Here is a 27,567-nt window from a genome sequence, read left to right on the forward strand (position 1 = left end):
CCTCCTGTCTTAATCTCCCCAGTCTGTGATTATAACCATATAACAACCCATCCAGCATTTTTGTGGGGGTTATGGGGTCATTTAGGTCCTTATGCTTGTAAGGCAAGAACTTTAACATAACAACTGACCACATCTCACATTATCACCCCTCCCCTTTTTCTGTTTTGGCTGGCCTCCAACTCACCATGTAGCTGACGATAGCCTAGAACAAGGCCCGACATTCCTCCTACCTCTTTTTTTTTTTTTTTTATTTTTTTCCCCCTCCTACCTCCTAAGTGCCTGAATTACAAATGTATACCACCACACATGACTTAGATTCCTCTCCCCTCTTTTTTTTTTCTCTTTTAGACAGGGTTTCTCTGTATAGCCCTGGCTGTCCTAGAGCATGCTTTGTACACTAGACTGGCTTTGAACTCACAGGCCTGTGCCTCTGCCTCCCTAGCCCTGGGATCAGTGTGTGTGACACCACTGCCCAGCTTAGTCTAGCTTTCTTCGCAGAAGACTGAGGAAAGAGCCAGGGGAACTAGAAAGTGCTACAGAGATCAAATTGAGGCAGGAATTTAGGAAGGTGACCCCAGAAAATCATGAGGCTAAAGTTCAGGCCTCAGATGCCCATATACCCTACAGACTTTGCCACTAGTCTGGTATCAGACTGGACACTGGAGTGTTGACATGGCCAGGTCTGAAGAGCACCATAACATCAAAACCAGACTGACAGTCACCTGATAGAGGAGAGGCCTGGGGGCAACCAGGTCAGCTACTTACCAAAGCAAAAAATACAAACACTTGTCAAAGGAGTGAAAAAGACGTTGAGCCGCCGGGCGGTGGTGGAGCATACCTTTAAGCCTGGCCCTCAGGAGGCAGAGACAGGAGAATCTCTGAGTTCTAGGCTGGGATGTAGCTCAGTTTGAAAAGTGCTTGCCTAGCAAGCACAAAGTCATGGGTTCAATCTCTAGCAACATGTAAAACAGATACGGTGATTGATGCAAGCCTGTAATCCCAGCAGTTAGCAATTAAGAGTCAAGGGGATCATTATAAGTTTGAGGCCAATCTGGCCTACACATCAATTTCTAAGCCAACCAGGACTATATAATGAGACCCTGGCCACCTCAAGAAAGACAAATTTTGTGTGATTCCATTTGTATGAACTATTTAGCATAAATTAGAGGTTACTATGGGTGTGGTGGCACACACCATTAATCCTAGCAGAGGTAGTAGGTGGATCTCAAGGCCAGCCTGGTTTACATAGCAATTTCCTGGACAGCCAGGACTATATGGAGAGGCCTTGTCTCAAAAGGGGGTTGAGAACTGGAGAGATGGCTTAGGGGTTAAGAGCAATTACTACTCTTGCAGAGAACTCAGGTTCAGTCCCCAGCACCCACATCAAGCAGCTTATAACTGCTTGTAACTCCAGTTCCAGGAAATCCAGAGCCCTCTTCAGGTTTCCACAGGTACCAGCACAAATGTGACATACATGTGCACATAAATGAAAATAAATCTTTTTTTAAAGAGTGGGCAGGGCATGGTCAAACACACCTTCAATCCTAGCACTTGGGAGGCAGAGGCAAGCAGATCTCTTGAGTTCTAGGTCAGCTTGGTGTACAGAGTGAGTTCCAGGACAGCCAGGGCTACACAGAGAAACCCTGTCTTAAAACAAAACACACACACAATACCACCACCACAAAAAAAATAAAAATAAAAAAAGAGAGAGAGATCTGCAGTTGGCTATTTTTACTCTTTGCTCTTTGGGGGCTGCAACCCAGCTCCCAAATTAATACACAGAGACTTAGTCTTTCTTATGAATGTCCAGAAATAAGCTTAGCTTGGCTTATTTCTAGCCAGCATTTTTTTTTAACTTAAATTATTCCATCTACTTTTTGCCTTTGGGCTTTTACCTTTCTCTATTCTATATGTCTTTACTTATTACTCTTTTGCTGGCTGTTTGGCTGGCCCCTGGCATCCTCCTCTCCTCCTTTTCCTTTTTTTTTTGTTTTTTTTTCCAAGACAGGGTTTCTCTGTGTAGTTTTGGTGCCTGTCCTGGATCTCACTCTGTAGACCAGGCTGGGCTCAAACTCACAGAGATCTGCCTGGCTTTGCTGGGATTAAAGGCATGCACTGCCACTGCCGCCGCCGCCACCGCCACCTGGCTCCTCCTTTTTCTTGCTCCTTCTTCTAATTATTCTCTCTGCCTGGAAGCCCTGCCTACTTCTCTCTCCCGCCTACCTATTCGTCATTTAGTTCTTTATTAGCCCAATCAGGTGTTTTAAGACTGGCAAAATAACGCAGCTTAATAGAGTTAAAGAAATGTAACATTAAAGAATGCATCTTTGTATCATTAAACAAATATTCCACAGCATAAACAAATGTAACACATCTTCAACTAACATTCTACTACAGTCTCCAGCATTTCAGAGAGCCTGCACTGAGTAGCAAATTTTACCAGACCAATGTGATTTATTAAGAGATCATAGTTGGGCCGGGCGGTGACGCCTTTAATCCCAGCACTCAGGAGGCAGAGGCAGGCAGATCTCTGTGAGTTCGAGGCTAGCCTGGGCTACCAAGTGAGTTCCAGGAAAGGCACCAAAGCTACACAGAGAAACCCTGTCTTGAAAAACAAACAACAACAACAAAAAAAGAGAGATCATAGTTGTGTGGTCTCCACCTTCCTACCCACTCCCAAATTCTAGGTCCTGATGCCGAGACCCCAACCCCCAGCACAGCAGAGACAGGGGTGAAAATGATTCTAGGAGTACCTTAATTGTGGTCAATGTGTTTACAGTCTTTATTGTAAAGAAGTTGCAGTTGTAACAGGGGACACTGAAAATACACAATCACGGATTGTTCTTTCAGAAGAGAGAGGAAAGATCCATATATACAAAAATTGTAAACATGTTCACTTAAATATCCACATAATTGGTCTATGCTACAACGTACAGGGTTGTCATTCAACTGCAACTCCACAGGGAGGCATTTTGTCTGGAAGAAGGAGATATGGCAACGCATTTGGTTTTGACTTGATGTGAAAAGCCAGCTTCAAGCAATGCATGAGTAGTCTGCTACGCACAGGGACCTGGTCTGGGCCTTAAAAGGGAATAGGCGATAGAATAGGGAGGGACTGGTTCAGGAAACCAAGGTAAAGCCATTTACAGGAATGACTCTCTCCAGCGACACCCTGGGCAGATGAGACCTTTAGTCCTCTTCTTGTAAGAGGCTTGTCCTGCCTGTCACCCGGGTACCCGGCTGCCTCACTCCTCCCTAGGGAGGGTCTTTCTTACTGAAGGGTAGGTACCCAGGCCCATAGCTGTCTATGCCTTCCTGGCCAGAAGCACCCACACCTGGGCAGGAGCCACACAGAGAGGGGGCAGCTTATGGGGGCACTATGAGATGAAACCTGAAGACTTAATCACAATCACAACACCGACAGGGCTGAGCTGCTCTAGGGATCCTGCAAGAGGAAGTACAGGGAGCCTCTGGACAGGGTGGACCACCATGATAGGAGCCAGGGCAGTCACTGCCCTCAGGGACGTGGGACTGGGAACAAGGGCCATAACCCCCACCTTAGGGTGCAAATAGTCTCCCTCTCCCTGGTCCTCAGAAGCCCTTGCACCCTGCCCTGGAAAGCAGCTGGACTTCTGACCCTAGAGTGGACAGGTGAGCCACCGGTTGCCTGGCCTATGGAAAGGAATGCCTCCCAGGGCAGCCCACTCCAGGCAGTACTGTTTTCTTCTCAGGGCCTTAGGACTAGGACCTAACTAGGGGGAACTAACTAGGGACAGTCCAGGCACCCCAGGGAGGCTACTCCCCTTGGTCCCAGAGGCCCACAGTGGCCACCTTCTCTGTCCTTGGCACTGGGACGGTAGGACCCAGGAAAGGTCCCAGGAGGCCTTGAGGCCTACGATGGTGAGGTGGCCTTCCAGCCCTGGCTGGAGCCTAACAGCTACTAGTAGGCAGGCACCTGGTACCCTTTGGGGCTGGTGTCCAGGGTTTCGGTGAAGGGCGGGCTCTGGTATGTTTCTGTGCCCTCCACACCACTGCCCACTGGGTAGCCTGGGTAGGTCTGGGCAGCCCCAGCACCTAACTGATCTGTGGCAAAGAGAGACATATCGGTGCCCAGGCGGAACCGCTGCAGGGCCTTCACGGTGAGCGCCACCTGGATGGGAGAGCCAGGGTCAGCTGGGGCAAACCCAGAGACACTCCGGGCCCCGCCACCCACAAGACCCGCACTCACCCAGCTGAGGATGGAGAAGAAGCTGAACGCGATGGCGGCCCGCGCCGCATCCCCAGCCTGCGCAGTGCCTGGTCCTGGCGCTGTGCGTTGCCACTGATTGGTGAGGAAACAGAAGCCTACGAACCACAGGAAGGACCAGACCCCTGCAGGTGGGGACTGGTGATCAGATGGTGTTCCACTACCAGGATCTGTGTTCTAGCTGAACCATTCAGAGAAGGTGCAGTGTCTCTCAGGTTCACCAGCAAATACCTGTTTACAAGACCCTCAAGGCCCCGCCCCTTCGCAGCCCAGCCTTAATCCTCGCATCCCTTTCACTAGGCTAGCCAGGGCCCGAGTTCCGGGCCCTCCCAACACCGGGCTCCCTCCATTCATCTAGGTCCCGCCCTCTTGTGGCTGGGTGCCACGGGCTCAAAACCTCGCATCTCACAGCCTGCTACATCCCCGGAAGAAGCCCCGCGGCAGTCCCCGGGCCTGGTCCTATTTCTCAGAGGCCCAGTCACGCCCCTGCAAAGGCCCTTTGGTCCACGGACTCAGCCAGTTCGTACCTATCCGGCCGCTTTCGCTCAACGCCCCAGGTCCCGCCCCAGCCCCCTCCCACATCAGGCCCCGCCCCTCACCGCCGGCCCCGCCCACCTGAGAAGCCCAGGTCCAGGAGCACTGCGCGGCGGCGGTCTCGGACGCTGCTGATCTGCTGAAAGCGCACGTCCAGCAGCAGGAAGGCAGCGCAGGCGATGAAGGCCCCGAGACCCAGCACGACGCCGAAGCGACAGGCGCCCGCGTTTCCGTTGAAGACGCAACGCAGCTCTGGACCGCTGTCCGCGTTCACATAGCCCTCGTTGACTATCGGCCCGAACACGGCTATAGAGAACACCTGCAGGCAGCAGGCGGCGCTTAGGGCTCGGAGGCCTCCTCACGCCACTGCCTGAGGCAGCGGTTGCCCTGTCAAGAGCCCCAAGTTCTCCTGCAACACTGAACCCATTTCCCCACCCTCTTGCATATTGAGGAATTATTGAAAATAAAGAAGCTGGGCGGTGGTGGCGAACACCTTTAATCCTAGCACTCAGGAAGCAGAGGCAGGCAGATCTCTTGAGATCGAGGCCAATTTGGTCTATAGAGGGAGTTCTAGGACAGCCAGGGCTACACAGAGAAACCCTGTCTCAAAAAAACAAACAAAAAGAAGCATTTAAGGAGTAGCTAAAACCGCTACTGTACATAGGTTTGCATGGAGGTATTGTATGCCTGTAATCACAACACTAGGGAGGTGGAGTCAGAAGGATCAGAGGAGGACAGCCTTGGCTACATAAGACACTAATAAAACAATAATACAGGGCTGATGAGATGGCTCAACAGTTAAGAGCACTGGCTAGGTTCTCCTACAGGACCAGGGTTCAATTCCCAGCACCCACATGGAAGCTCATGACTGTAACTCGGTTACAGGGGATCTGATGCCCTCTCTGGCTTCTGCCAGTACCGAACACATGGTGCACAGACATACATGCAGGAAAACACCTGTGATATAAAATATCAGAGACACCACTCTTCCTCTCCTCTTTATAAGCAGGCACATTAGGGTTCCCACGGTGAAGTCATTTCTCATGGTCATATGACTGCTAAGAGCCCTGGCTCCTCTGAGGCTTGGAACCTATGGCCTCGTGGAGTAAAATTAAAAGTGTGGAGACAGGAGCCTCCACCTATATAGGTGACTTCCAGGGTTGTGGTGGGCCAGGGCACTGTTGAGGATGAAGTCAAGGGACAGCTATCTAGAGAAATACACAAGCATGTCAGTCTTTCCCCTTTTGAGCTGGACCTCTGCACATGGGAGCTGTGTGTGTCTGCTCCTTAGTCTATCACATGGAGTAAACTAGCTAGGAACACTGGGTCCAGGAATGTCCACTAGCAATAGTAGACACCAGAAATGACCCCCCTGAGTAATCCGTTATAATGTCAGTCAGGAGCATTTGGGCTCTAAAGCTGGCCACTGACTTCTAAGGTTTGGTCCGACCCAGGACCTCCTGCCCACCAATTCTCTGAGGCATGATGGAAGCAAACCACAGTCATTTTAAAGTAGATGCTTCTAAGTCTAGGCAGTCCTGTGTTTCCAAGAAATGTCCTCTAGTCTCAAATCGTATTTCACTCCTTTCTTGCCCAAACTCCTTGATAATGTAGTCATGGAAAATGCCACAGCATGGACATGTCCCTTGAGAGCAATCCACAAGTCAGGACCAGAAGAGTCTTGCTTCAGGCCACTAGGTCTTGGGGGGAGGGGCTGCCCCACCCTGGGAACCGCCCTCCTCCAAGACAGGCATGGAGATTAGACCAGTGCCAGGGGGACAAAATCCAGAACTTGGCACCCATCTCCCAAATCTCCTTCTGTCCTAGGGGTTAGGACAGGCAAGATATGCATCAGCAGGATAGATTACCAGTCTGCAGTTTCCATGCCATTTCCAGGAAGCGCTCCCAGATGAGGCCCTTCTAACTACACCCCCTTGCCCTCCTTCAATTCACAGCTAGACCTAAGGGGTCTAAAACAGGACCATCTCCCTTTAAATGAACCTGATGTATTTATGATCTGGCAAAGTGAAGGAACTGCGCATTCCCCCTTGGCTCCCATGCACCCTCTCCCATCTGGAATTTAGTCCCTGAACCCCTCGGAGAATCACATCCGCAACCCTGTGCCCGCTTCCAGGTTTTGGGAACCGGAAAAAATGAAGAAAAGGCTGAGGAAGGGGACTGGATTAGACCTAAAGAGGAATTGAGGGCAGGGGGAGACCAGCAGTGACCTCTCAAGGTCTATTGGTAACAGCCGCCCTTCCCCCGCCCGCAGGTGGGCGCGCCTAGCCATGTGACGTCACCCCAACCTGCGGTCGGGGGGGAGGGGCCGGCGGAGAGGAGGGTGAGGGGCGATGGGCAGGGGGCGGGTGAGGGTGGGAGACGGGGATGCTCGGAGAGATGGGGGACCGGAAAGGGGCCTGCTTAGGGGCCACTCACCCAGGACACGACCCGCAACAGGGTCTGGGGCCGCCGTGCGAAGCTCACGGGATCGAAGGCAGCTCCCGCACGGCCCGCGCCGAAGGAGGCTCCCTCCATGGCGGGACCTGTGCCTTCTGTCCGTTTGTCCCGCCGGCCTGCCCTGCCCGAGACTGCCCGGGGCTGCTGCTGAGGCTGCTGATGCTACGGATGCTGCCGCCGCTGCCGCCACCTCCCGGGAGCGCGCGTCGGCTGCGGCGGGGGCGCGCGGGGCGGGGCCGAGCCAGCGCCCCCGACTGGGTCCACGCGCCGGGGTCCTGAGCCCTGCCCTCCATCCTTTCCGCTCACAGTCCCCTGCACGACAGAGTCTGAGATGGGGACATTCTCTGCAAAGACAAAGCGAGGTCTCCATGGGTTTTAGAGGTGGGCAAGAGACGGTAAGGACTGAGCTCAGATTTTAACACCGCCAAGAGCATCGACAGAAGGACAAGCCCATCATCACCCCGCTTTTCTGACCAGGAGGGCCTTCTGGTGAGTATGTAAGGGGAAACTGAGGCCTAGCATCTTGCCCTTTGCCTTCAGGGAGAGAGAATCAGCCCCCAGACCCTAGTCTCAGAAGAGCAGAGGTAAAATCACTTCTCACTAGCCCTTTAATCATGATAGAAAGAAATCAAAAAACACATAAGGAAAGAAGCCCCTGACCTCTTTTTGGCTGAGAATGAAGAAAATCTCAGCTCAGAGATGTGATACACACTTGTCTTGCCTGTGGCTCACATCTCCACTGCATTCTGGCTCCCTTCACAGATTGTACCTTACTGACAGGGTAGGTGAAGAGTGGGGGCAGCGACCTGCAGGGGCACTTGTCTGGGAGGCAGGGTCCACGTGGCCAGCAGGAGTGAAGGCTGACATCTCTGTTCTCTCCCTCTGGCCAGGTCATGTCTTCCATGAGCTCTCTCCATCTCTGGTCTCTAGGGCTGATCTGTAGCTCTTTAATCCTGAGTTCAAGAAGGGGAGAAACAGCAGAGATAAGATCTTAGCCTCTTTTTTTTTTTTTTTTTTTTTTTTTTTTTTGAGACAGAGTTTCTCTGTGTAGCTTTGGGCCTTTCCTGGAACTCAATCTGTAGCCCAGGCTGGCCTTGAACTCACCTGGCTCTGCCTCTCAGGTGCTGGGATTAAAGGTGTGCACCACCACTGCTCGGTGCAGAGATAAGATCTTGTCCCAGATGTTACCCAGCTACCCTGGCCACTGCTGGGAATCCCACAGACCCACTTCATGCTCCTTCAGTGCCAGGCTGAATAGCTCTACCTTCATGGTCACAGCAGAAGCTGGGTATAGTAAAAGATCATGGATGAGGCCTCTAGTTTTCTGTCTCTGTCTTCCCTGGGACCAGAGCCAGGTATAAGCAAAGTCTACACATATTAAGACTGTGCAGTGCCAAGCATTTTACTGCGACCTGTTGTTCATTCTTCAGAGGGAAGTGTAGCTGGAAGAACCTGGTCCAGTCCCTAGGAAACCCATTGGTTCTGGTCCAAAACACTCTTCGGCCTAGTTGGAAACAGGTGACCAGAGCAGGTGCAGCCCACCAGTTTGGTCAACTCCCTGATACCTAATCCCATCCTGTCCCCTTTTAGCCGTGGGCAGATCTGTGCTACCACCTATTTCCCCCTTTTCCTCCATCATTTTCATCAGTACCCCAAAATGCAGCACGTTCTTTGAAAAGCAGTCCTTGGGCTGAGTATATAGCCCAGTGACAGAAAGCCTGCCTACCACGCATGGGGTCTTAGAGTCAATTCCCAGCATCACCAAACAAACAGCTTTTGGTCTCACTTCTGTTCCCCTTAGCAGCAAACTCAAGCGGTTACCCACTTATTTCTAGCACTTTCCCTTCCCCCTTTTCCCTCAGATCCCCCAGTATAAATCAAGCCCCTACCCTGCATCTAGCCAGGTACCTCACCTGCCATTTCAGAATCAAGCTGGATTCTCCTGGCTCATCCATACAGCTTACACCTCTAATGTCTACCTCATAGCCTTTTTATTTCCCCATTGCTGGGAATAGAACCCAGGGTATTATGCATGCCAGGCAAGCATTTTCCCTCTGAGCTAAGTCTCTAGCCATCATGAGCCTCTTCAAAGTGCTTTTCCTGCTCAGGAGGTAGAGGCAGGTGGAACTTGGTGAGTTCCAAAAGTGCCTTTCCTGTCCTTCCATTTACCAGACCTATGGGTTTGAGTCCCTAGGACCTTTCTCCCTCTGTTGTTGACAGGATCTCTATGTAGTGCTGGAATTAAAGGCGTGTGCCACCAAGCTGGGGAGTGGTGGTGCACACCTTTAATCCCAGCACAAGGGAGGCAGAGGCAGGCAGATCTCTGTGAGTTCAAGGCCAGCCTAGTCTAAGATGCTGGAGATCTACACTCAGGTCTTCATGATCACAAAAGCACAGCAAACATCTCCCCATACCACTGTCCTGGAACTTGCTCTGTAGATCAGGATGGCCTTGAACTGTTTATTCGCCCAGCCTGTTGATTGTTTCATTGTTTCTGTGTGTGTGTGTGTGTGTGTGTGTGTGTGTGTGTGTGTGTGCGTGCGCGCGCGCGCGCTGGGTTGCACATGACAGTCACTGGGTGGAGGTCAGAGGACAACCAGTTCCCCCTCTTTCCACCCTGGGTTTTGAGGGTCACACTCAGTTAGTCAGACTTTGTGAGTTCCAGGACAGCCAGGGATGTTACACAGAGAAACCCTGTCTGGAAAAACCAAAACAACAAAAAAAGGTGTGTGCCACCACGCTGGATCCTTTGTGTTGCCTCTCTTACTCTGTATGTGCTGACAGCTCCCCATGCCAGCTCCAGCCACAACCTTCCTTTACACTACAGCTCCACTTGTCTTGACCTGGATGCCCTGAACAGGGACAAAATGAAGCTTTGATTTTTAAAAAAATAAATGTATTGAGTTATTGGTTTTCCCTCTCTGTTTTTTGTTTTTGTTTTTTTTCGAAACAGGGTTTCTCTATGTAGCTTTGCACAGAGATCCTGGAACTCACTCGGTAGCCCAGGCTGGCCTTGAACTCACAGAGATCTGCCTGGCTCTGCCTCCCGAGTGCTGGGATTAAAGGTGTGCGCCGCCGCCGCCGCCGCCGCCGCCGCCGCCGCCGCCGCCGCCGCCGCCGCCGCCGCCGCCACCACGGCTCCTCTCTTGTTTTTTTTTTTTTTTTTTTAAATTTTATTTATTTATTATGTATACAGAAGAGGGCGCCAGATCTCATTACAAATGGTTGTGAGCCACCATGTGGTTGCTGGGAATTGAACTCAGGACCTCTGGAAGAGCAGTCAGTGCTCTTAACCTCTGAGCCATCATCTCTCCAGCCTTTTCTTTTTTTTTTTTTTTTTTTTTTTTTTAAGATTTTATTTAATCCTCTCTTGTTTTAAGAACAGCCAAGACAAGGTTTCTCTGTGTAGCTTTGGATGACCTGGAACTCAGTATGTAGAACAAGCTGGCCTCAAACTTCAGAGATCCTGAGTACTAGGCCTAAAGGTAAAGGGATGTGTTAACACATCTTGTTTTTTTTTTGTTTTGTTTTTGTTTTTTTTGTAATGTGTTTTGAACCAGAAGTGGTGGCACACGCCTTTAATCCCATCACTCAGGAGGTGGAGGCAGGTGGATCTCTGTGTTTTGATTGTTTGGCCTGTGTGTATTTCTGTATGGGCTTTTGTACCAGGTACCCAGGGAGGCCAGAAGAGGGTGTTGGATCCCCTGGGACTGGAGTTACAGATGGTTGTGAGTCCCTACATGAGTGCTGGAAGAACAGCCAGTGCTCTTAAATGAATGCTCCACTGGAGGCACAAGAAGTCATGCCCAAGCTAGTCCTCACCCACAAAAGGTCCGACACAGGAAAGAATGGTATCTTTGTACTCTGAGGACTGGGGTACCCACTGCTGCTGGGACGCTCTGGTTAGGAGCCTTGCCTAAGGATAGATGGAGCTGAGCAGATCCAAAGGAGCCCAACAACTGGAGGGTGCACACTCAGCATTCTGAATTCCAACGAGACACAAATAACCAGATGCCAACACTGGCCACTCTCCATTTGTGTCCCACAGCCCCCTAGTCATCCTCAGCTTCTTTCTGGTGGTGGGGGGTGTTGCACGGTGTTCTCTCACTTTTCATGAAGAGCTTGTCAGCTGGGTGGTGGTGGTGGTGCACAGCCGGGCGATAGTGGCGCACGCCTTTAATCCCAGCACTCAGGCAGAGCCAGGTGGATCTCTGTGAGTTTGAGGCCAGCCTGGGCTACCAAGTGAGTTCCAGGAAAGGCGCAAAGCTACAAAGAGAAACCCTGTCTCAAAAAAAAAAAAAAAAGACCTTGTCTCTCAGCTGCTTCTGCCAGAACTTCAGACAAGAGCATCCAACTAGTCACAGAAAAGCAAAAGCAGGCCTGTCCATCACTGTAAACCCCAGTACAAAACACACAGAAACCAGGCCCTGAGTCACTTCATTTTATTTTGGTCTCAAACTCTAAGGAAGCAGATGTTCAGGATCACCTGCTGACAGGCATGTCACAGCTGTGGAAGACCATGTGGCAGGCAGGCAGTGGGCAGTATGGTGGGTACACCCCAAGAGAAGAACCCTACTAGAGCTGCGGACAGAGCATAGCACAGACAGCTCAGTACCACGCTTCAGTTCTGAAAGGGCACAGAGCCGCCTCGGTCACAACTCTGTAGGCACTCCTGGATATGCAGTAGGATGGCAATGGTCCAGCCTATCTTCCTACAGGGCAACTACGTCCCAGGTGTATAATGGGCAAGAGGCTGGGGCTGCATTATAAAGCGTTTGGGGCAGCCTGGACTACTGCCTCTCTCATCTTCAGTCCCATGGGGCTTTAGCTGAGGCCACCAAAGTGTCTGCAGTGGGCACCCCCATTTCTTAATCCTGTGGGTAGGGTTCCCATTGGCAGTGTCCCAGGGACCCCTCCCCCCACCACCCAAACAAGCTTTGGCTCAGATACACTTTAATCAGTAGGCCGTCCCTCCAGCCAGGCTGCCCATGGAGCGTGGCCGGATGCCTGCCCCGCATGCTCTGCTGACAATCTTCTAGTCACAGGAGCCGTCCTTCCAGCCGTCACGCCATCGCTCATCCACTCTGGAACAGTCAAAGACAGGCTTGCCCAGCTTCCGGTTCACCTCATTGTGCAGGCGGCAGAGCCACTGGCTGAGGGAGACCCGGGTGCGTGTGTCTGGCTGGTTCCTGCCTATCCTTTGTGAGAGAAGCACAGGAAGCACATGAGTGCTGACTCCTCTGTCCTTCCAGCGCCTGGGGACAGGGAGCCAGGCACTGCTATGAATGACACTTGGGGATGCCCTCATGCTCCAAGGGGATGAGAAAGCCAAGAAAGACCAGGGTTGACTCTGGAGTTTCCTGGGCTTGGGCAACTCCCAGGGCTGCTCACTCATCTGACTGGCAAGAGCCCAGAGTAAGATATACTAAAGCAGGCAACTTTACAACCTTGTAACAATCAGGGAGCCTCGCCCTATGGTCTCTAGCCCCAGGCAGAGTCTAGACAGCTGGGGCCTGGCACAGAGTGCTTCTTAGCACCAGGGGCCCAGTTCAGCGTGAGATCCCCCTCATTCCTAACTGTCCAGGCTTCAAATAGCAAGTGCAACTAACTGCCCAACAGGTCCAACCTAGAAATACTTGTAAGATAGGTTAGGCCATTGAGAGTGATAAATTATCGTTCCCGTTTCTAAAGTCACGAAGCACACTGAGGAATTAGGGAAGTTAGGCAATGTGGACTCTAAGCCAATCTGCCCATGAGGAATAAATAAAGGGAGTGGCAGGGAAGACCTTCCTAAAAACCTTAAGGCTAACGAAGGAGAAGGCTCCCATGACCCAACATCCCTTTTGGTGATCCCTTTCCTAGCAGCCTGTCACTTCTGTATCTATTTTTCTAGGTCCCTCTCTATGACATCAGCCAGGCCCCCTTCAGCACTTACCTCTTCCTTATGTCTTCCGCACACTCCTCGCAGGGGTAAAACTTGGAAAATAAATGTATGAACTGGGCCATATCTTGCTGTTGTTCTGGGGTGGGCATGTCCGGGTAATAGGCGGCCAGCGTGTGGAGGAAAGCCCAGGTGTGACGACCTAATTCCTCCCGATCCTGTGGACAGTCCTCCCTAAACTTGGTGTCCCGCTGCAGAAGTAGGCCGACCAAGGGTCAGTTCACTCTTCCCCAACCAAAAGCCCACACAATTCCAACCCAGTGGCAGATGGCTTGCGTTGCACGCCAGAGGCTTTGGGTTCGGATTCCCAGTATCACCAAAAATAAAGGAAACAAGAATGCTCCCTTTTTCAGTTGGCAGCCTAGTAAACCGATCCGGCAGCCGAAAGCTCAAAGTTCGAGCCTAACGGTGTGTGGGGGTGAGGGGGTGGACACGTTCAGGCATATAGCGAACCCCGAGGAAACCCGATGTGGGGCGGGGAACCGGGACCGGGCGGTCAGGCGGGGCATCTGCACCTTCTGCTGGGTTCGCATCCACGACTTGAAGTCCACGCAGGCCCGGCACGGCAGCTTCCCGTGCTCCAAACCTTGCGGCGCCGGGGCCGAGGCCGAAGCCGGGGCCGGGGTCGGGGCCGAGGCGGCGGCGTCTCTATGCCCGGTGCCACGGCCCCGCGCGTCAGTCACCAAGTCATCGGTCATCTCGGAGCGCGCGCCGCGGGGCAGGAAGGAGAAGGCACTGCTGCGAGGGAAGCCCGTGGGCTCGCTGGGCGCCGCCATCTTGCCGGCGGACTGACGGCGGGGCCGGGAGGACCTGCGGAAGGCTGGCCAGGCAAGCGCGCACGCCACGGCCAGCGCGCGGCGGCTGGAGCGGGAAAGGCGGCCCGGGGCCGGGCTCACGCTGGGGCGGGAGGCGGAGCCTGGCGGCGGGGCGGGGCTGGCGGCCGAGGCGGCGGCCCCGGGCGCGGCGGAGTGGGAGGTCTCGGCGCGGGAGGAGGCGGGGCGGGAGGCCCGGGCCGAGGCGGCATAGGGGGATGCGGCTCCGGCTCGGCCGGGACCCTTGCGCCTGGCTGCCCGCCGCGGGTCCGGCGTGCGTGGTCCATGGTGGGGCTCGGGCTTCCTCCAGAAGAAGTGGAGTGAGTTGTGCAAGGTGCGCTGCGGCCCCGCTGAGAGCTCGGGCTGAGACCAGGTCCGAGATGCTTCTCGCGTCGCCCCCATCGCTCGGCTCAGACCCTTACCGGCGGCCAAGGTTTGGGCCTTTCTGCCGTAGGACACGTCCACCCACGCGCTTCTGGGTGCCTTGGCAACGCGCCGCGGGGCGTGGCCTCAGAGACAGACAGCACCGTGGCTAGGGTCGACCTTTGCCCCAGTTACTGGGGGCCTGGAACCTAGCAACCTTGGGAGAGGCTGCGGGGTAAATCCTGCGGGCGTTTCGCCATCCTATAACCTGGGGGGGAAAAGACTATTGCATAATGATATACAATATTATTATTATTATTATTATTATTATTATTATTATTATTATTATTATTTCAGCCTCAGGAATTCCTTTTTTTTTTTTTTTTCTGAGATAAAGTCTCATGTATCTTGGGCCAACTTCGAACTCTGTATGTAGATGAATGAAGATGACCCTGAATTCCTCAATCTTCTGCCACCACCAGCCCCTCCTCAAGTGCTTGACTTAAAAGTCTGGACCATCACAGGAAGAAGTCCTTCCCCTGCTTTCCCCTGCTTCCGTGTGTTCATTCATTCATTCCGCAAATATTTGTACAGTGGTACTCGACTCCAAGCGCTGTTTCGGGCACTGAGCAGAACAAGGAACAAGCTTCTGTCTCCGGCTTCTTTAGCCTTTGACCAGCGGTGAAGATGGGGAAAACCCAGTCACGGGAATAAATTTTATTTACAAACCGGTGAAAGTCGTGTATAGGGTGTGGGAATATCGCTCTCTTTAATTGGAGACCCTTAGGCCCAGGCCTGTAGGATGAGGAATCATTTCAGGCTATGTGTATTTTGCAGAAGCACCAAGGCCACTGGGGACAGGACTTTGGGGAGGTAGATGGAGGCCAGAATCCAGAGTTGGGCAATGGCTCACCAATGACCATCCTAGAAACTGGGATTTGTTCTAAAAGCAGTGGGAGACATTGGGCAATTTGGGGCAAAGCTTGTCTTGACCTGATCCCATTTTGTTCTTGTTGTTGTTGTTTTTTTGTTTTGTTTTGTTTTGTTTCGAGACAGGGTTTCTCTGTGTAGCTTTGCGCCTTTCCTGGAACTTTGGAGACCAGGCATACATCCCTGCAGGCCAGAAGAGGGCACCAGATCTCATTGTAGATGGTTGTGAGCCACCATGTGGTTGCTGTGAATTGAACTCAGGACCTCTGGAAGAGCAGCCAGTGCTCTTAACCTCTGAGCCATCTCTCCAGCCCCACTAAAACTCTATTTAAACTAACATCATTATTATCATTTAGACAGTTCAGCTTAGGAAGAAATCATCTTCATAATAATCACAGGTAAAAATGTCCAGTAGAATGGGATGTTTCTATGAGATAAACACCCAATACATTACAGGCAGTGGGGATCTCCCCACACCCATTCACACCATGTCTGATACCAGACAAAGACAGCAGCAGCAGATGTGTAAAGGCACAGCAGAAGCAAAAGACATTCTGGGGTCTGGGGTCTCGGGGCCTTGCCTCTACCTGAGTGAGATTCACCCATCAGGGAGTTGCCTCCTGGTGGGCTGACACCCTGAAGTCAGTTGCCACCTGCTGCTCCTCTGACATGGCTACTAACATTCATTGGTGTTTTGCTTGCATGTATGTCTGTGTGAGGGTGTCAGAAACCCTGGAACTGGAGTTACAGACAGTTGTGAGCTGCCATGTAGGTGCTGGGAATTGAACCTGGGTTCTCTGAAAGAACAGCCAGTGCTCTTATCTGATCCATCTCTCCAGCTGTGAGTGGATTCTTAAGAGACAGGGAGGAACCTCTTATTAGCCATAGAATTGGGGCTCCTCTGTGTGCATCTAAGTGAGAGGTATGGTGATATATTGTGTACCCTAATAAACTTGTCTGAGGATCAGAGGACAGAGCCAGCCACTAGACTAGACAAAGAGGCCAAAAATGGCCAGGCAGTGGTGGCACACACCTTTAATCCTAGCATTCAGGAGGCAGAGATCAGTCTGGATCTGTGAGTTCTAGACCACACTAAGGGGGGCTGGAGAGATGGCTCAGAGGTTAAGAGCACTGACTGCTCTTCCAGAGGTCCTGAGTTCAATTCCCAGCAACCACATGGTGACTCACAACCATCTGTAATGAGATCTGGTGCCCTCTTCTGGCCTGCAGTCATACATGCTGTATACATAATAAATAAATAAATCTTAAAAAAAAAAAAAATAGCCAGGCAGTGGTGGCACATGCCTTTAATCCCAGCACTCGGGAGGCAGAGGCAGGCGCATCTCTGTGAGTTTGAGGCCAGCCTGGTCTCCAAAGCGAGTTCCAGGAAAGGCACAAAAGCTACACAGAGAAACCCTGTCTCGAAAAACCAAAAAAAAAAAAAAAAAAAAAAAGAAAGAAAGAAGGAAAGAAAAGAAAAAGAGGAACAGAGCCAGACAATGGTGGCACACACCTTTAATCCCAGCACTTGAGATCTCATTCCTTTAATCCCAGGAAGTAATATGGTAGGGCAGAGAAAGGTATATAATGCATGAGGAAACAGGAACTCACTCTCTTCAGACTGAGGATTTCTTAGAGGTAAGAACTAGTGACTGGCTGCTCTGCTTCTCTGATCTTTCAGCTTTCACCCTGATATTTGGCTCTGGGTTTTTATTAAAAGACCATCTAAGATTCGAATAACAGAGTGGAGGCAGTGGCTATAGAGGATAAGTGGAGGGCATCTCGGGTTGGTAGGGGCAGGCAGCGGCTGCCAGTTGGGCCGTGAGAGGGGTTCACAGTTCCTCTAGGTCCCTAGTGGGAGGTACTCACGGCTTTTCCAGTTGCTCTCTTCTGTCTTCCGATGTTTCTGAAATAGCCAGTATGTAAGAACCTGTATGTTGTTTAAGGAGTTTCAAGACCTGGCCAAGGAAAGAGGTTAGGTTTCATGCCCTAGTTACATAGGTTTGAGCCTTAGCTGCTCAGGAGCCTGAGGCAGGAATATCCCAAGTTTAAAGCCAGCCTTTGCAAATTGTTGAAACTCTTGTCTCAAAGCCCACACCCCCCACCTCACCCCCCAAAAACCCACAGCTAAACGGAAAGGACCCAGGTGTGAAAAAGTTGATTCAGATGACAACAGTGTATAGCCCCACGCACGGGCGAATTCAAAAACCAAGCTGTTGGGCACACAGCCCGGGAGGATAGTTCAGCAGGGCAGGGGGAGAGGCAGATGGGCAGGTGAGGTGGAGGCGGCACTTTGTAGTGGAGCTGCCTACCTCCTTTCTTCCCTTGGCTGGGGGAGGAAAGGAGCCCCAAGCGGCAGCTCCAACCCCTCAGGGTTATTTCAGAACAGTCCAGTACAAAGGACTTCAGTTTTTCCTCCCACCTGCCCTGGCTGGCCCCTCCCCCAGCACAGTCCTCCTGTGATGAATCCTCTTAGATTTTGTGCTTGAAGAACAACCAGGAAACTGAAAAGTTTCCGGGAATGCCGTGCAGGGACTCAGTTTAGGGCAGTGTTGGGAAATTCCATTTCATTTCTTCCGGCTGCTCAGAGCCCCTTCAAGCACCCAGCAGGAAGGAGGCCACAGTCATGGCCGGTCCAAGACACCCAGTATCCGCGAATGCTGTAGCCCTGGTGCAGATGGAGCGACTCCAGGTAGGACCACACAACCCCATCCTCCACTCCTGCCCCAAGAGGCAGAAGGGTAGCTGGCAAAGTCTGAGGGGAGATGGCGCCTCAACCTTTCCTCGCACAGACGTTTGCCTTCTCGGTGCGCTGGTCAGACAACAGTGAGTCCTCTGTTCGCAGGAGCTGGGATGAGTTTAGGCGGCTCCAGGTAAGTAACACTGGGACTACTTCAACAGGGTGGCTCATCCTCCAGTCCAGAGGCCTCTAGATACATGACCTCCCGCCCTTCCTGTAGAGGCTCTTCCAGGGACCCTCCCCCCCCCTCCCCACCCTTCCCATCCCCCACCCCACCCCGGGGTCCTCTCCACTCTCCGAGATTGACACATGCTTCTTCCTCTCAGAAGATCCTTAAGAAAACCTTCCCAGTGGAGGCCGGCCTGCTCCAGAGATCTGAACGAATTCTTCCCAAGCTACCTGGTCAGGCCTGCAAGGGTTGCAGGGGTGGTCACGGGGGTGGTCAGGCAACCCCGCCCCCCCAAAAAAAAAGTGTGGGTGAGTGGTCCCAGTGTGTTCTTGTGACACCCGGGCAGACGCTCCACTGCTGACTCGTCGGGGCCGTACTGCCCGAGGCCTGGTACGTTTGCGGCTGCTGGACACCTATGTACAGGAACTGCTGGCGAGCTCAGAGCACGTATTGAGGAGCGCAGCACTCAGTGACTTCTTTGCACCCAAACCTCTGGATCTGGAGCCCACGCTGCCCCCTGGCAGGTGACTTACACCCTACTGACCATGCACTTGCGGGGAGGGCAGATGAGGCAAGGCTGACCTGTATGTATAGGCAGGGAAAAGAGGATTCCCATCCTTCCTACTCATTTCTCACATGTGCTGGTTGCCCTGCCCAGCCTGGTGATCCTGCCCACACCAGAGGAGCCCTTATCCCAACCTGCAAGCGGTCCTGCCATCCATAGCCTGGAGGCTCTGAGCATGCGCTGTTTACAGCCTTTTTACACCCGTGACACAAGAGACAGACCTTTCCACACACAGGCTCAAGAAATTCTGGACGTATTACTACGACATCCTTCAGGTAGGGCCACAGTATTAAAACCTGGGGACAACTGGGCAGTGGTGGCACACACCTTTAACCCTAGCACTCAGGAGACATAGGCAGGCAGATCTCTGTGAGTTCGAAGCTAGCCTGGTCTACAAAGTGAGTTCCAAACACAAAACCAAACAAAGACTTGCTCTGTGATGAAGATGGGTGCAGGCCGTGGCATCTGAGCCCCTTTCCTGCCTCTTGATCAGGTTGGTGGCTGGTGGAGAACAAGGATCAGCAGACAGCCTGGTTCCCAGCTCCCTACCTGGAGGAGGTGGCCCCAGGCCAGGGCCAGGAGTCAGGCCTGGCTTTGCAAGGTATGAGCCCATCCCTTGCCACTAAGAAATGGACCTCGTGGCGAGGCTGAGACCAAGCCCATGAGGGAGGGGATAGTGGGGCCCCATGCATGTGGGTGCTGCTTACAGCAAGGAGGAGGCTCAGGTGGGGTTCAGAGCAGTCTCGAGTGTCTAGAGGTGAGCCCAGAGCAAGGGGAGGACTCCAGTCTTGCAGTTCTGCAGTGACCCCCAAACACCTACCCTAGGGACACAGTTCTGTGCTACCCAGGCCTATGAGGGCAGTCGCACCGATGAGCTATCAGTGCCTGCCGGGGCACATGTGCGTGTACTGGAAACCTCCGACCGCGGCTGGTGGCTGTGCAGGTGAGTGAGCACGCGCATGCGCGCATGCATGCCTGCGTGTGTGGTGGAGAGGCAGGGGCTGCCTGGCAGAAGGGGCACATAGCATCAGGAAAATCCTTCATCAAGCCCCGCCTTCCTTGCAGGTACGGTGGCCGGGTAGGCCTGTTCCCTGCAGTGCTGCTGCAGCCCGAAGGGCTGGGCTCCCTCCTGGGCAGGCCAGGGCCCCCAGACGGTGGAAGGGAAGACAAGGTGGCCAAGGGCAGGGCTGCTCCCCCTGTAGTGCCAACTCGGCCCCATCGGAGTGCCATCCAGAGCCGATGCTGCACCATCACCCGCATGGCACTGGGACAGGAAAAGAGACCCAGGGTCCCCCTTGAGGATTTGTGCAGCCCTGCAGAGAGATCGTACTGTCAATCCCAACCACAGGCAAAGTAGGGATCCGGACCTGCCAAGGGAGCAGGATAGGGTGGGGCTGGATGGCTGGCAGGGTCAAGGGGCAGCAACTTCCCATTTCCTCTAAATAAAACTGGAATGACTTCACCCAATCTCATGGGTAGAGGTTGAAATCTCGGTGGGCCAAGGATTTTGGGGGAGATTAGTCAGATTCGTCTGAGAAGCCAAGATAGAAAAGTGCAACTTTTATGTGTGTCACAGGGCTGGGGGAGCAGCAGGGAGCGGGGACAGCTTCATGTTGTGCCACAGGAAGTCCAAGAAGGTAGCTGCTTGTAGCGTCCGGCTAAGCCGCTGGAAGTGCCGCTCTAGAGGAAGACAGAGGGCGTTAGGGCAGCGGGGAGGGGGCTGACTTCCCTGGACCCAGGGCCATGTCACATACCCGTATAGGGCAACAGCGCCTCCAGTGTGCCCCGCACACCCTCGTAGGCCAGTAGTTCCTCGGGGGCCTCGTGCCGCAACAGCACACCCAGCACGGCCTGGGCTTCGTGGCAATGTCTGGAGTTGGTGTTCCACGTGACACAGAAGCGCAGCAGGGCCTCTGTGGGTATAGGGATGGTCACCCTGCTGGTTGGGCCATTCCGTGCTCTGCCCACCAGGCCATCCCCCTCCCCAGACTGGTCCCTTCCAGCCGCCTGTCCACAACCTTTCTGGTCTCGTCGTAATCGGAGCACAGTGCCCTCCAGCTTCTCACAGGCCTCAGGATCCCTCCGGATGGCTGTGGGAGGGAAGTCAGCTTAAAGTAAGGGTCTGCTGATCCCTGGAGCCTCTCCCAACCCCAGCCTGCTCCTGGGGGCAGGTACTGACCCTGGATAACAGTCAGTACAGTGTGGGGACGATCCAGGGAGATGGCAAGTCCTAGTGCCCGGAGATACCGCTTCTCATGGAGCAGGTTGTCCAGTTCTTGCTGCCTGGTGGGAGAGAGGAAAAGACATTGTCAATCAGAGACCCTGGCTGGGTGTAAGCACGCACAGGCGTGAGCCCTACCTCAACCTGTTCCCTATGCCTCACAGCAGGGAACATACAGGAGCTACTGCTGCTTAGGGGATCCAGTGGTGGCGACATGCAAGGGTGAGAGGTCTGCTGAGGGTATGCAGCGGGGTCTGCTGCTGCTGAGGGTCTGCAGCGGGGCCTGCCGAGCCCAGACTTACCTGATCACCTGCTCTTCTCGTTTGGCCTGCTCTTCTGCCTGCTCGGCCTCCGTCACATCCTAGGATCAAATCAGGGTCAGACCAGCCCCAGTGCTGTCCCCTGCTCTGCTTCATCCCACCCCTCAGGGTTCACAACCTTCCAGAGAATGATTCGGGAGTCGCTGCCACCGGTGACGGCACGGTCATCCAGTCGGCTACAGTGTAGTCCCCAGACCTTGTCCTCGTGAGCATCCAGTGTCCGCACACACTCGTTGCTCTTAATGGTCCACAGCTTCAGAAGCCCGTCAGAACCACTGAGGTTGAGAATGGAAGGACTCAGTGTAGGGGAGTGACCCGCACTATACACCCCCAGCCCTCTCCTAGCCCATTCACCTAGACAGCAGCTGTGAGCCACGGCTCACAAAGGCCACCTTCAGCACAGAAGCATCATGTCCCTCAAATGTCTGCAGGGGAGACAGAGAGAGGGGGAACCAAGTCTAACACGTCTGAAGTGTTACCGGAGAGGGGATGGGACGAGGGAAGTACTTACCTTGAGACAGCTGAAGTCTTGCAGTGCCCAGAGCTTGATGGTGCCATCAGCAGAGGCTGTGGCCAGCACCTGGTCCATGGGTGAGAACTGGACATTCCAGAGGCCACGTCGGTGGCCTGAAAAAACCCCCAACAGTTGGCACTGAGGCAAGGCCCAGAGCTTAGCTGTGCGGTCCTGTGAGCCTGTGGCCAACAGCTTGTCATTGGGGGAGACAGCCAAACTGTTGATGTCCTGGGGATGAGAGCAGGTGACGAAACTTAGATACTCCACCCCATTCTAGGGCTCAGCCACACCCCATCCCAGAGGCCACGTGTGGCTACTTTGTCATGGCAGCGCTGAGTGGTCTGGGACTGTAGAAGCATGGGGCCACTGTCCACAGCTGTGTTCTTGGACAGCAGGGCTTCAGGGAGGGGCCACAGCTTCACAGTGCAGTCCTGGCTGCCCGTCACCAGGAAAGATTCTTTTAGCCTGTAGCCAACAAGAAAAAGGGAAACACTGCTCAGGTCCAAGACACCGTCTACAGTACACCAAGCTCTAGCCTTCTGCACCAGGATCAGGACCAGAAGGATCATCTCAGGACGTAGATTGGCCTACATCAACCTCTATCTGCACTACCTACCCTCAGAGCCACCATACATAGCAACTGGTCCCAACCACAAAGTCACCTCCAACAGGACCATGTTCAGTGTCATTTTGTCTGTCTCAAGTCCTTCCTATCTTGTCCACCTTCCAAGGCCACTTCCAAGAAATCTGCCATGGCACCTGAGTCTCCCTGGGCCTCTTCTCTGCTCCATGCCCTTGTTAAAGCCTCACAGTGTGGCCAGACCAGCGCATTCATTCTCCACACTGTGCTAGAAACCAATGACGCGGGCCTCTGCCTCCTTGGATACCCCCGGTCCAGTCCTGATCCACTACCTAGAGCAGCAGATGGTGCCCACGCTATGTGTGTGTCCGGAGCCCTGAGCCACACAGGCCACCTGGCCAGCCTTGTTCATCCTCCAGACGCGGATGCTCTGATCCTGTGGACAGTAGGGTCGAAGAGAGATGACAGGTCATAGTTCCGTTGCCTTTGTTTCCACTGGGGGGTCTGTGCCTTCATACCTCTTATGGGGTCTCACCTTGGCACAGCTGACAAAGAGCCACCCCTTCCGGAACACATCCAGGGCCAGGACAATGTCTGGGAGGGAGAGGAAGAGTGGTCAGAGATCAAGGATCCAAAGGAGGCAGGGAAGGGAAGCTGTCAGGTCCAGGCTAAAGCGCTGGGGATGTCAGAGGGCTTGACCTGCCTGTGTGACCGTGGAGGATCTGACAGGCCAAAGTCTGCAGCTCAAACACTTTCAGGCAAGGGCTGTTAGAAGCCACAACAATGTGGGAGTCATTGGGCCCAAGGAATCGAACATCCAACACTTCCTCGCTATAGCCAGCAAACTGTGGGAGGCAGGAAGGTCACGAGTGAGGGGCTGTAAGACAGAAAGCCTCATGTCCAAGCCCTGCACTGGGCAGTATCAAGTGCTCACCTGTTTCTGTAGCTGTAAGGAACGTGCCTCGTAGAGCAGCAGGTTGTGATCAGCGGTGACAGTGAGGAGCAGGCCAGCAGTGCGGGCCAGGGAACAGTGCGTCAGTTCCTGCCCTTGGCCTGGCATTTGTGGCTGGGTGTACACACACTGCCCCGAAGCGGCCTCCCACACACGGAGGATCCCTGTATGAGGACAAGGGCTGTTGGGGGATGAGGTCCACAGGCTTCACCCAGCTCCCTGGTCCACGTGTGGCCAGCCTCCCCACACCTTGGTCACCAGCTGTTAAGAAATGCAGGCCCGAGTTCTTCACGCCCAGTGCGGGTGCCGGCTCCTCCGGCAACAGAACAGCAGTTTCCACGCTCTGCGGATGAACAGGGTCAGAGCCTACACAGCCAGGCCTCCCGTTCCTGCCCCATTCACTGGCCCCGGCCTGCAGGGCCGTACCTCAAACACCGGCACTGTCCTCGAGGCCTGGTAGCTCTGAAGGTCCCAGACTACGCAGATCTTATCACGGCCAGAGCTGAGGAGAAACAGCTCCCTCAGTTCCAGTCTCAGCCTTGGCCTCCCCTTCCACCCAAGCCCCGTGTGGCCAACCCGAGCCAACCTGAGCATGGTATGGCCATCCTCACTGAAGGACAGGGAGGTAACGGCGCTGTAGTGTGCAGTCAGTACAGCCAGACAGGAGCGGTCCTGCAGCGACCACACACGGACAGAGGTGTCCACGGCCGAGGAGAAGAGAAGCAGGCGAGCGGGGTCTGGATGGAAGGCCACCAAACTGAAGAAAAGCAGAGACAAATCAGCTGCACTTCCGAGGGTGACACAGAGCTCTACCCACCTCTCCTCCGCTACCCCACTCACTGCACGACACCGGGTGAGCCTCGAAGGTGGTGTGTCCCATAGTGCTGCACAATGTCCCAGACCCGTACAGCCCCGTCACAGCCGCCTGTGGGGACATGTTTGAGGTGAGGGTGGACCGTGTGCCTTGTACCCTCCAGCCCACCCACCCAGCTGGGGTCCTACCTGTGGCTAACAGTGTAGAGGTGGCGTCAAAGGCCATGGAGGCCACAGGAGCCGTGTGTATGGCCTTCCACAGGCGAGTGACGGTGCCTTCTCGCCAGGCCCACTGAGCCAGCAGCAGAGCCCGGCTGGCCGTTACCAGTACCTGGGGGAAGGTGAAGGATACAGCCGGGAGATAAGACAGGTCTGCCAATTCAGTATGGAAGGGAGCTTCCCCGCCATCCCCCCCATCATACTTCATCATCAGGACTGAGGGCAAAGGCAGTGATGTCCTCTTGGTCCTCCTAAGGGGAGAGTGGGAATTCAGAGCGCTATAAGAAAATGCCACCCTCCCCTCAAGTCCCTCACATCTGTCCAGCCCGTCCTTACCTGCTCCAGGCTCCGAAGCAAAGCCCCTGAGGCCACGTCCAGGATGTTGACTTTGGTACCGCAGACACAAAAGAGGTATTGGCCAGTCTGGTCCAGCTAGGGACAAAGGGGTCTCAGCCAAGGAACCACTCAGCACTTCCTACACCTCTTTGCCCCGTAACTGCCCTGGGGATAGTTACCTGTGCTTTCCCACCCTTGTAGAAAGGGTCAATCTTCCGCTCAACGGCATAGCTGGAAAGGGAACAGGACACCGAGTGATCGCCCAACGCCCTTGTCCCACCTGAACTGGGTGCTCTCCCAGAGATGAGCCAAATCCTTGACCTCGCAAAGTACCCAGTCAGCAGCAGGAAGCCAGGGATGAAACTAACAGCTCAGTGGGTGGATGTTACTACCTTCACACTGCAGGAAGGCGGAGACCCAGAGCTAGCTGGTGATCATGCCTCTGTGGATCTATGGGGTCATCATATCGCTTGAAGAGGTGGGCCTGCCCGGGCGGTGGTGACGCACGCCTTTAATCCCGGCACTCGGGAGGCAGAGGCAGGCGGATCTTTGTGAGTTCCAGGCCAGCCTGGTCTACAGATCGAGATCCAGGAAAGGTGCAAAGCTACACAGAGAAACCTTGTGTGTGTGTGTGTGGGGGGGGTCAGCCTAGATAAGGCGAAGGCAGCCCAGCCACAGCCCAGGCTTCAGAAGAGTTTTTTTTTTTTGGGGGGGGGGCTCCCCGCTAGCTGGGGGAGGCCAGGAAAAGGTAACATACTCTCAAGGTCTTCACCAGTGAGGCCCAGCACGCACTACTCTTCCAAGTCTCCCTCCTTCAAGACAGCCCCACTTCATTTCTCCCCAACCAGCTGTCATTTCTGGGGTCTGATTACTGCTGTCCTCTTTCCCACTTTCTCTACTGCTTTGGTCCAGGCCAAGCCACTGCAGGTTTTTTTTGTTGTTGTTTTGTTTTTTTTGGGGGGGGGGGAGGGGAGTGGCCGTTGCAGCCTCCTCACTGGTTACCCGGCCTGCTCTTTCATCTCTTGCTCTCATCCCCTCTAGAACATCTGACGGGTGTCACTACAGTGCTCGAAGCTTCCCTTCTTCTCAAGCGCTTCTGTGACTCTGCCCGGGAGGACTTCTACCCATCTTTCTTAATGGTCAACTGCAGCGCCACTGTTCCTGGCCCAGGCCCCGTGTGACAGTTTTCTGCCTCTATCCTGTATGTGGGCTGGGCTGGTCTTCCCAAATCCAAGGCCCCTCCTCCCAGCCTCTCCCTGGAAGTCTGCCCACCAGGATGAAACCAGCCTCCCATGCTCTGCACCCCAGTCAACCCATCAACAGAGATGCTGTGGGCACTGAGGCTTCTCTTTGCTAACACTTGATAATCCAGTCCTCAGAGGTGGGCGAAAACTATTTACCTGGAAACTACACCTTACGGACGAGGGCAGAGCCTGTCCCTATCCTAGCACTCCACAGTTCCCCACAGCCTGGGGAGCTGACTGAGCACAGGACTCGGAGCCCCTCGTATCACCCTGAACGCCCCTCCGAAACTCCTGGCTCTCCTTCCCGGTTCCTCGGGCAGTGAACCCATCTCCCTTCACGGTCGGCGCCTCCGCCCAGGACTTACTTGGCTTTGAAGCGGCTCACTCCGGCCACAGCCTCAGCCATGTCCGAGGGCAGTCGACTCCTCCAAGCTCAGCAGCCCTCAGCCGCGTGAAACACACAACGCGCTACGCTGTACTCAAGGCACGTTGTGATGACATCACGAGCGGCAGCTGCTTTGACGCCATCAGCACGCGCCCTGGGAGCCATCTTTACTGTGGGAACTGGCTACTGCGACCAGGCGTGGAAGCTGAAGGTGTTCCCAGCGTGCAGGCTGGAGCTGACTACCTTGCTGAACGTTTTGCATTTTTTGGCTACCTATTTACTATTTATTTAATATTTGTTCTAATTTGTCTTGTTTTCTCCTCCTCCTTCTTCTTTTTTTTTTTTTTTTTTTTTTTTTTTTTTTTTTTTTTTGAGACAGTATCTTTGCAGCCCTGGCTGTCCTGGAATTCGCTCTGTAGTCCAGGCTGGCCTCGAACTCGGCGAACTCGGAGATCCTACTGCTTCTGCCTCCCCTTCTGCTGGGAATTAAAGACGTGGTCCACCAACGCCTGGATGTCTCATTTGCTTTTCATTAAAAAAATTAATTTAAAGCCGGGCCATGGTGGCGCACACCTTTAATCCCAGCACTCCGGAGGCAGAGGCAGGCGGATCTCTGTGAGTTCAAGGCCAGACTGGGCTACCAAGTGAGTTCCAGGTCTGGAAAAACCAAAAAAAAAAAAAAATTAATTTAAGCGGGTCGGTGGTGGCCCACACCTTTCCTCCCAGCACTTGAGGCCAGCCTGGTCTACAGAGCGAGATTGAGTACAATTCAGTATGGAAGGGAGCTTCCTCGCCATACCCCCCATCATACTTCATCATCAGGACTGAGGGCAAAGGCAGTGATGTCCTCTTGGTCCTCCTAAGGAGAGAGTGGTACCAGGACAGGTACCAAAACTACACAGAGAAACCCTGTATTGAAAAACAAAACAAAACAAAACAAAAAAACAAAAAACAAAACAAAAAAAGAAAAAAAAAAGAAAGAAAGAAAAAAGAAAACCAAAAACAAACAAAAGATTTTAATTTAATTTAAACCATGTGGTGGTGGCAGACGCCTTTAATCCCAGTCTCCCTGCACTCAGGAGGCAGAGCCAGGAGGATCTCTGTGAGTTTGGGGTCAGCCTGGTCTACAGAGCAAGATCCTGGACACGAACCAAAACTACACAGAGAAACCCTGTCTCAAAAAAAATTTTTTTTTATTAAGGAAGATTCTGGTTATGTATCCAGTT

General features: G+C 53.5%; 4 protein-coding genes across 9 annotated transcripts; 1 reads left to right on the forward strand and 3 right to left on the reverse strand.

Annotated features, from left to right (window-relative positions):
* Nucleotides 1-2,758: 2,758 nt before the first annotated feature.
* Syngr3 (synaptogyrin 3) lies at nt 2,759-7,451 on the reverse strand. Its single transcript, XM_006978911.4, has 4 exons — nt 7,217-7,451; nt 4,862-5,099; nt 4,229-4,371; nt 2,759-4,150 (listed from the first exon to the last, which is right to left on the reverse strand). Exons 1-4 carry the CDS (start codon nt 7,313-7,315, stop codon nt 3,941-3,943), a joined length of 690 nt encoding a protein of 229 aa, XP_006978973.1. The 5' UTR covers nt 7,316-7,451; the 3' UTR covers nt 2,759-3,940.
* A 4,213-nt stretch (nt 7,452-11,664) lies between these two features.
* Nucleotides 11,665-14,458, reverse strand: Gfer (growth factor, augmenter of liver regeneration). Of its 5 annotated transcripts, none has more exons than XM_076578036.1 (3): nt 13,694-14,458; nt 13,173-13,336; nt 11,665-12,430 (listed from the first exon to the last, which is right to left on the reverse strand). In XM_076578036.1, exons 1-3 carry the CDS (start codon nt 14,390-14,392, stop codon nt 12,364-12,366), a joined length of 930 nt encoding a protein of 309 aa, XP_076434151.1. In that variant the 5' UTR covers nt 14,393-14,458; the 3' UTR covers nt 11,665-12,363. The 5 variants fall into 5 exon arrangements, with proteins under 5 accessions (XP_076434151.1, XP_042139636.2, XP_042139635.2 ...); XM_042283702.2 differs by having other exon boundaries at nt 13,173-13,369; nt 13,694-14,447; XM_042283701.2 differs by having other exon boundaries at nt 11,665-12,321; nt 13,173-13,369; nt 13,694-14,446.
* Nucleotides 14,459-16,771: 2,313 nt separating this feature from the next.
* Nucleotides 16,772-20,216, forward strand: Noxo1 (NADPH oxidase organizer 1). Of its 2 annotated transcripts, XM_076578037.1 has the most exons (9): nt 16,772-17,975; nt 18,076-18,156; nt 18,350-18,425; nt 18,539-18,716; nt 18,851-19,032; nt 19,251-19,358; nt 19,477-19,482; nt 19,583-19,700; nt 19,823-20,216. In XM_076578037.1, the coding sequence occupies exons 1-9, from the start codon at nt 17,910-17,912 to the stop codon at nt 20,112-20,114; spliced, it is 1,107 nt and encodes a 368-aa protein (XP_076434152.1). In that variant the 5' UTR covers nt 16,772-17,909; the 3' UTR covers nt 20,115-20,216. The 2 variants fall into 2 exon arrangements, with proteins under 2 accessions (XP_076434152.1, XP_076434153.1); XM_076578038.1 differs by lacking the exon at nt 19,477-19,482 and having other exon boundaries at nt 18,353-18,425; nt 19,251-19,368; nt 19,587-19,700.
* An 86-nt stretch (nt 20,217-20,302) lies between these two features.
* Tbl3 (transducin beta like 3) lies at nt 20,303-26,474 on the reverse strand. The gene is made up of 22 exons (XM_006978908.3): nt 26,322-26,474; nt 24,892-24,943; nt 24,713-24,808; nt 24,580-24,627; nt 24,347-24,488; nt 24,185-24,269; nt 23,931-24,101; nt 23,771-23,846; nt 23,594-23,687; nt 23,327-23,508; nt 23,096-23,237; nt 22,928-22,986; nt 22,725-22,828; nt 22,130-22,277; nt 21,810-22,040; nt 21,653-21,723; nt 21,417-21,573; nt 21,281-21,339; nt 20,937-21,040; nt 20,776-20,847; nt 20,512-20,670; nt 20,303-20,437 (listed from the first exon to the last, which is right to left on the reverse strand). Exons 1-22 carry the CDS (start codon nt 26,360-26,362, stop codon nt 20,328-20,330), a joined length of 2,403 nt encoding a protein of 800 aa, XP_006978970.2. The 5' UTR covers nt 26,363-26,474; the 3' UTR covers nt 20,303-20,327.
* Nucleotides 26,475-27,567: the final 1,093 nt, after the last annotated feature.

The sequence above is a fragment of the Peromyscus maniculatus genome, chromosome 8 (genome assembly GCF_049852395.1).
Source record: "Peromyscus maniculatus bairdii isolate BWxNUB_F1_BW_parent chromosome 8, HU_Pman_BW_mat_3.1, whole genome shotgun sequence".
NCBI lineage: Eukaryota > Metazoa > Chordata > Mammalia > Rodentia > Cricetidae > Peromyscus > Peromyscus maniculatus.

Excerpts from the sequence above, each read along its gene's own strand:
- Gfer (XM_006978910.3), bottom strand. The coding sequence starts at position 14,392 with ATGGGGGCGACGCGAGAAGCATCTCGGACCTGGTCTCAGCCCGAGCTC. Across the intron at positions 13,370-13,693 it reads GGATGCGAACCCAGCAGAAG|CGGGACACCAAGTTTAGGGA; the intron begins GTGCAGATGCCC and ends CTACTTCTGCAG. Across the intron at positions 12,436-13,172 it reads GCGGAAGACATAAGGAAGAG|GATAGGCAGGAACCAGCCAG; the intron begins GTAAGTGCTGAA and ends TCTCTCACAAAG.
- Syngr3 (XM_006978911.4), bottom strand. The coding sequence starts at position 7,315 with ATGGAGGGAGCCTCCTTCGGCGCGGGCCGTGCGGGAGCTGCCTTCGAT. Across the intron at positions 5,100-7,216 it reads TGTTGCGGGTCGTGTCCTGG|GTGTTCTCTATAGCCGTGTT; the intron begins GTGAGTGGCCCC and ends TGCTGCCTGCAG. Across the intron at positions 4,372-4,861 it reads CCTGGACCTGGGCTTCTCAG|GGGTCTGGTCCTTCCTGTGG; the intron begins GTGGGCGGGGCC and ends CCCCACCTGCAG.
- Noxo1 (XM_076578037.1), top strand. The coding sequence starts at position 17,910 with ATGGCCGGTCCAAGACACCCAGTATCCGCGAATGCTGTAGCCCTGGTG. Across the intron at positions 18,426-18,538 it reads AATTCTTCCCAAGCTACCTG|ACGCTCCACTGCTGACTCGT; the intron begins GTCAGGCCTGCA and ends ACACCCGGGCAG. Across the intron at positions 19,033-19,250 it reads ATTACTACGACATCCTTCAG|GTTGGTGGCTGGTGGAGAAC; the intron begins GTAGGGCCACAG and ends CCTCTTGATCAG.
- Tbl3 (XM_006978908.3), bottom strand. The coding sequence starts at position 26,362 with ATGGCTGAGGCTGTGGCCGGAGTGAGCCGCTTCAAAGCCAA. Across the intron at positions 21,724-21,809 it reads AAGACTTCAGCTGTCTCAAG|ACATTTGAGGGACATGATGC; the intron begins GTAAGTACTTCC and ends TCTCCCCTGCAG. Across the intron at positions 21,574-21,652 it reads GGCTCACAGCTGCTGTCTAG|TGGTTCTGACGGGCTTCTGA; the intron begins GTGAATGGGCTA and ends TCTCAACCTCAG.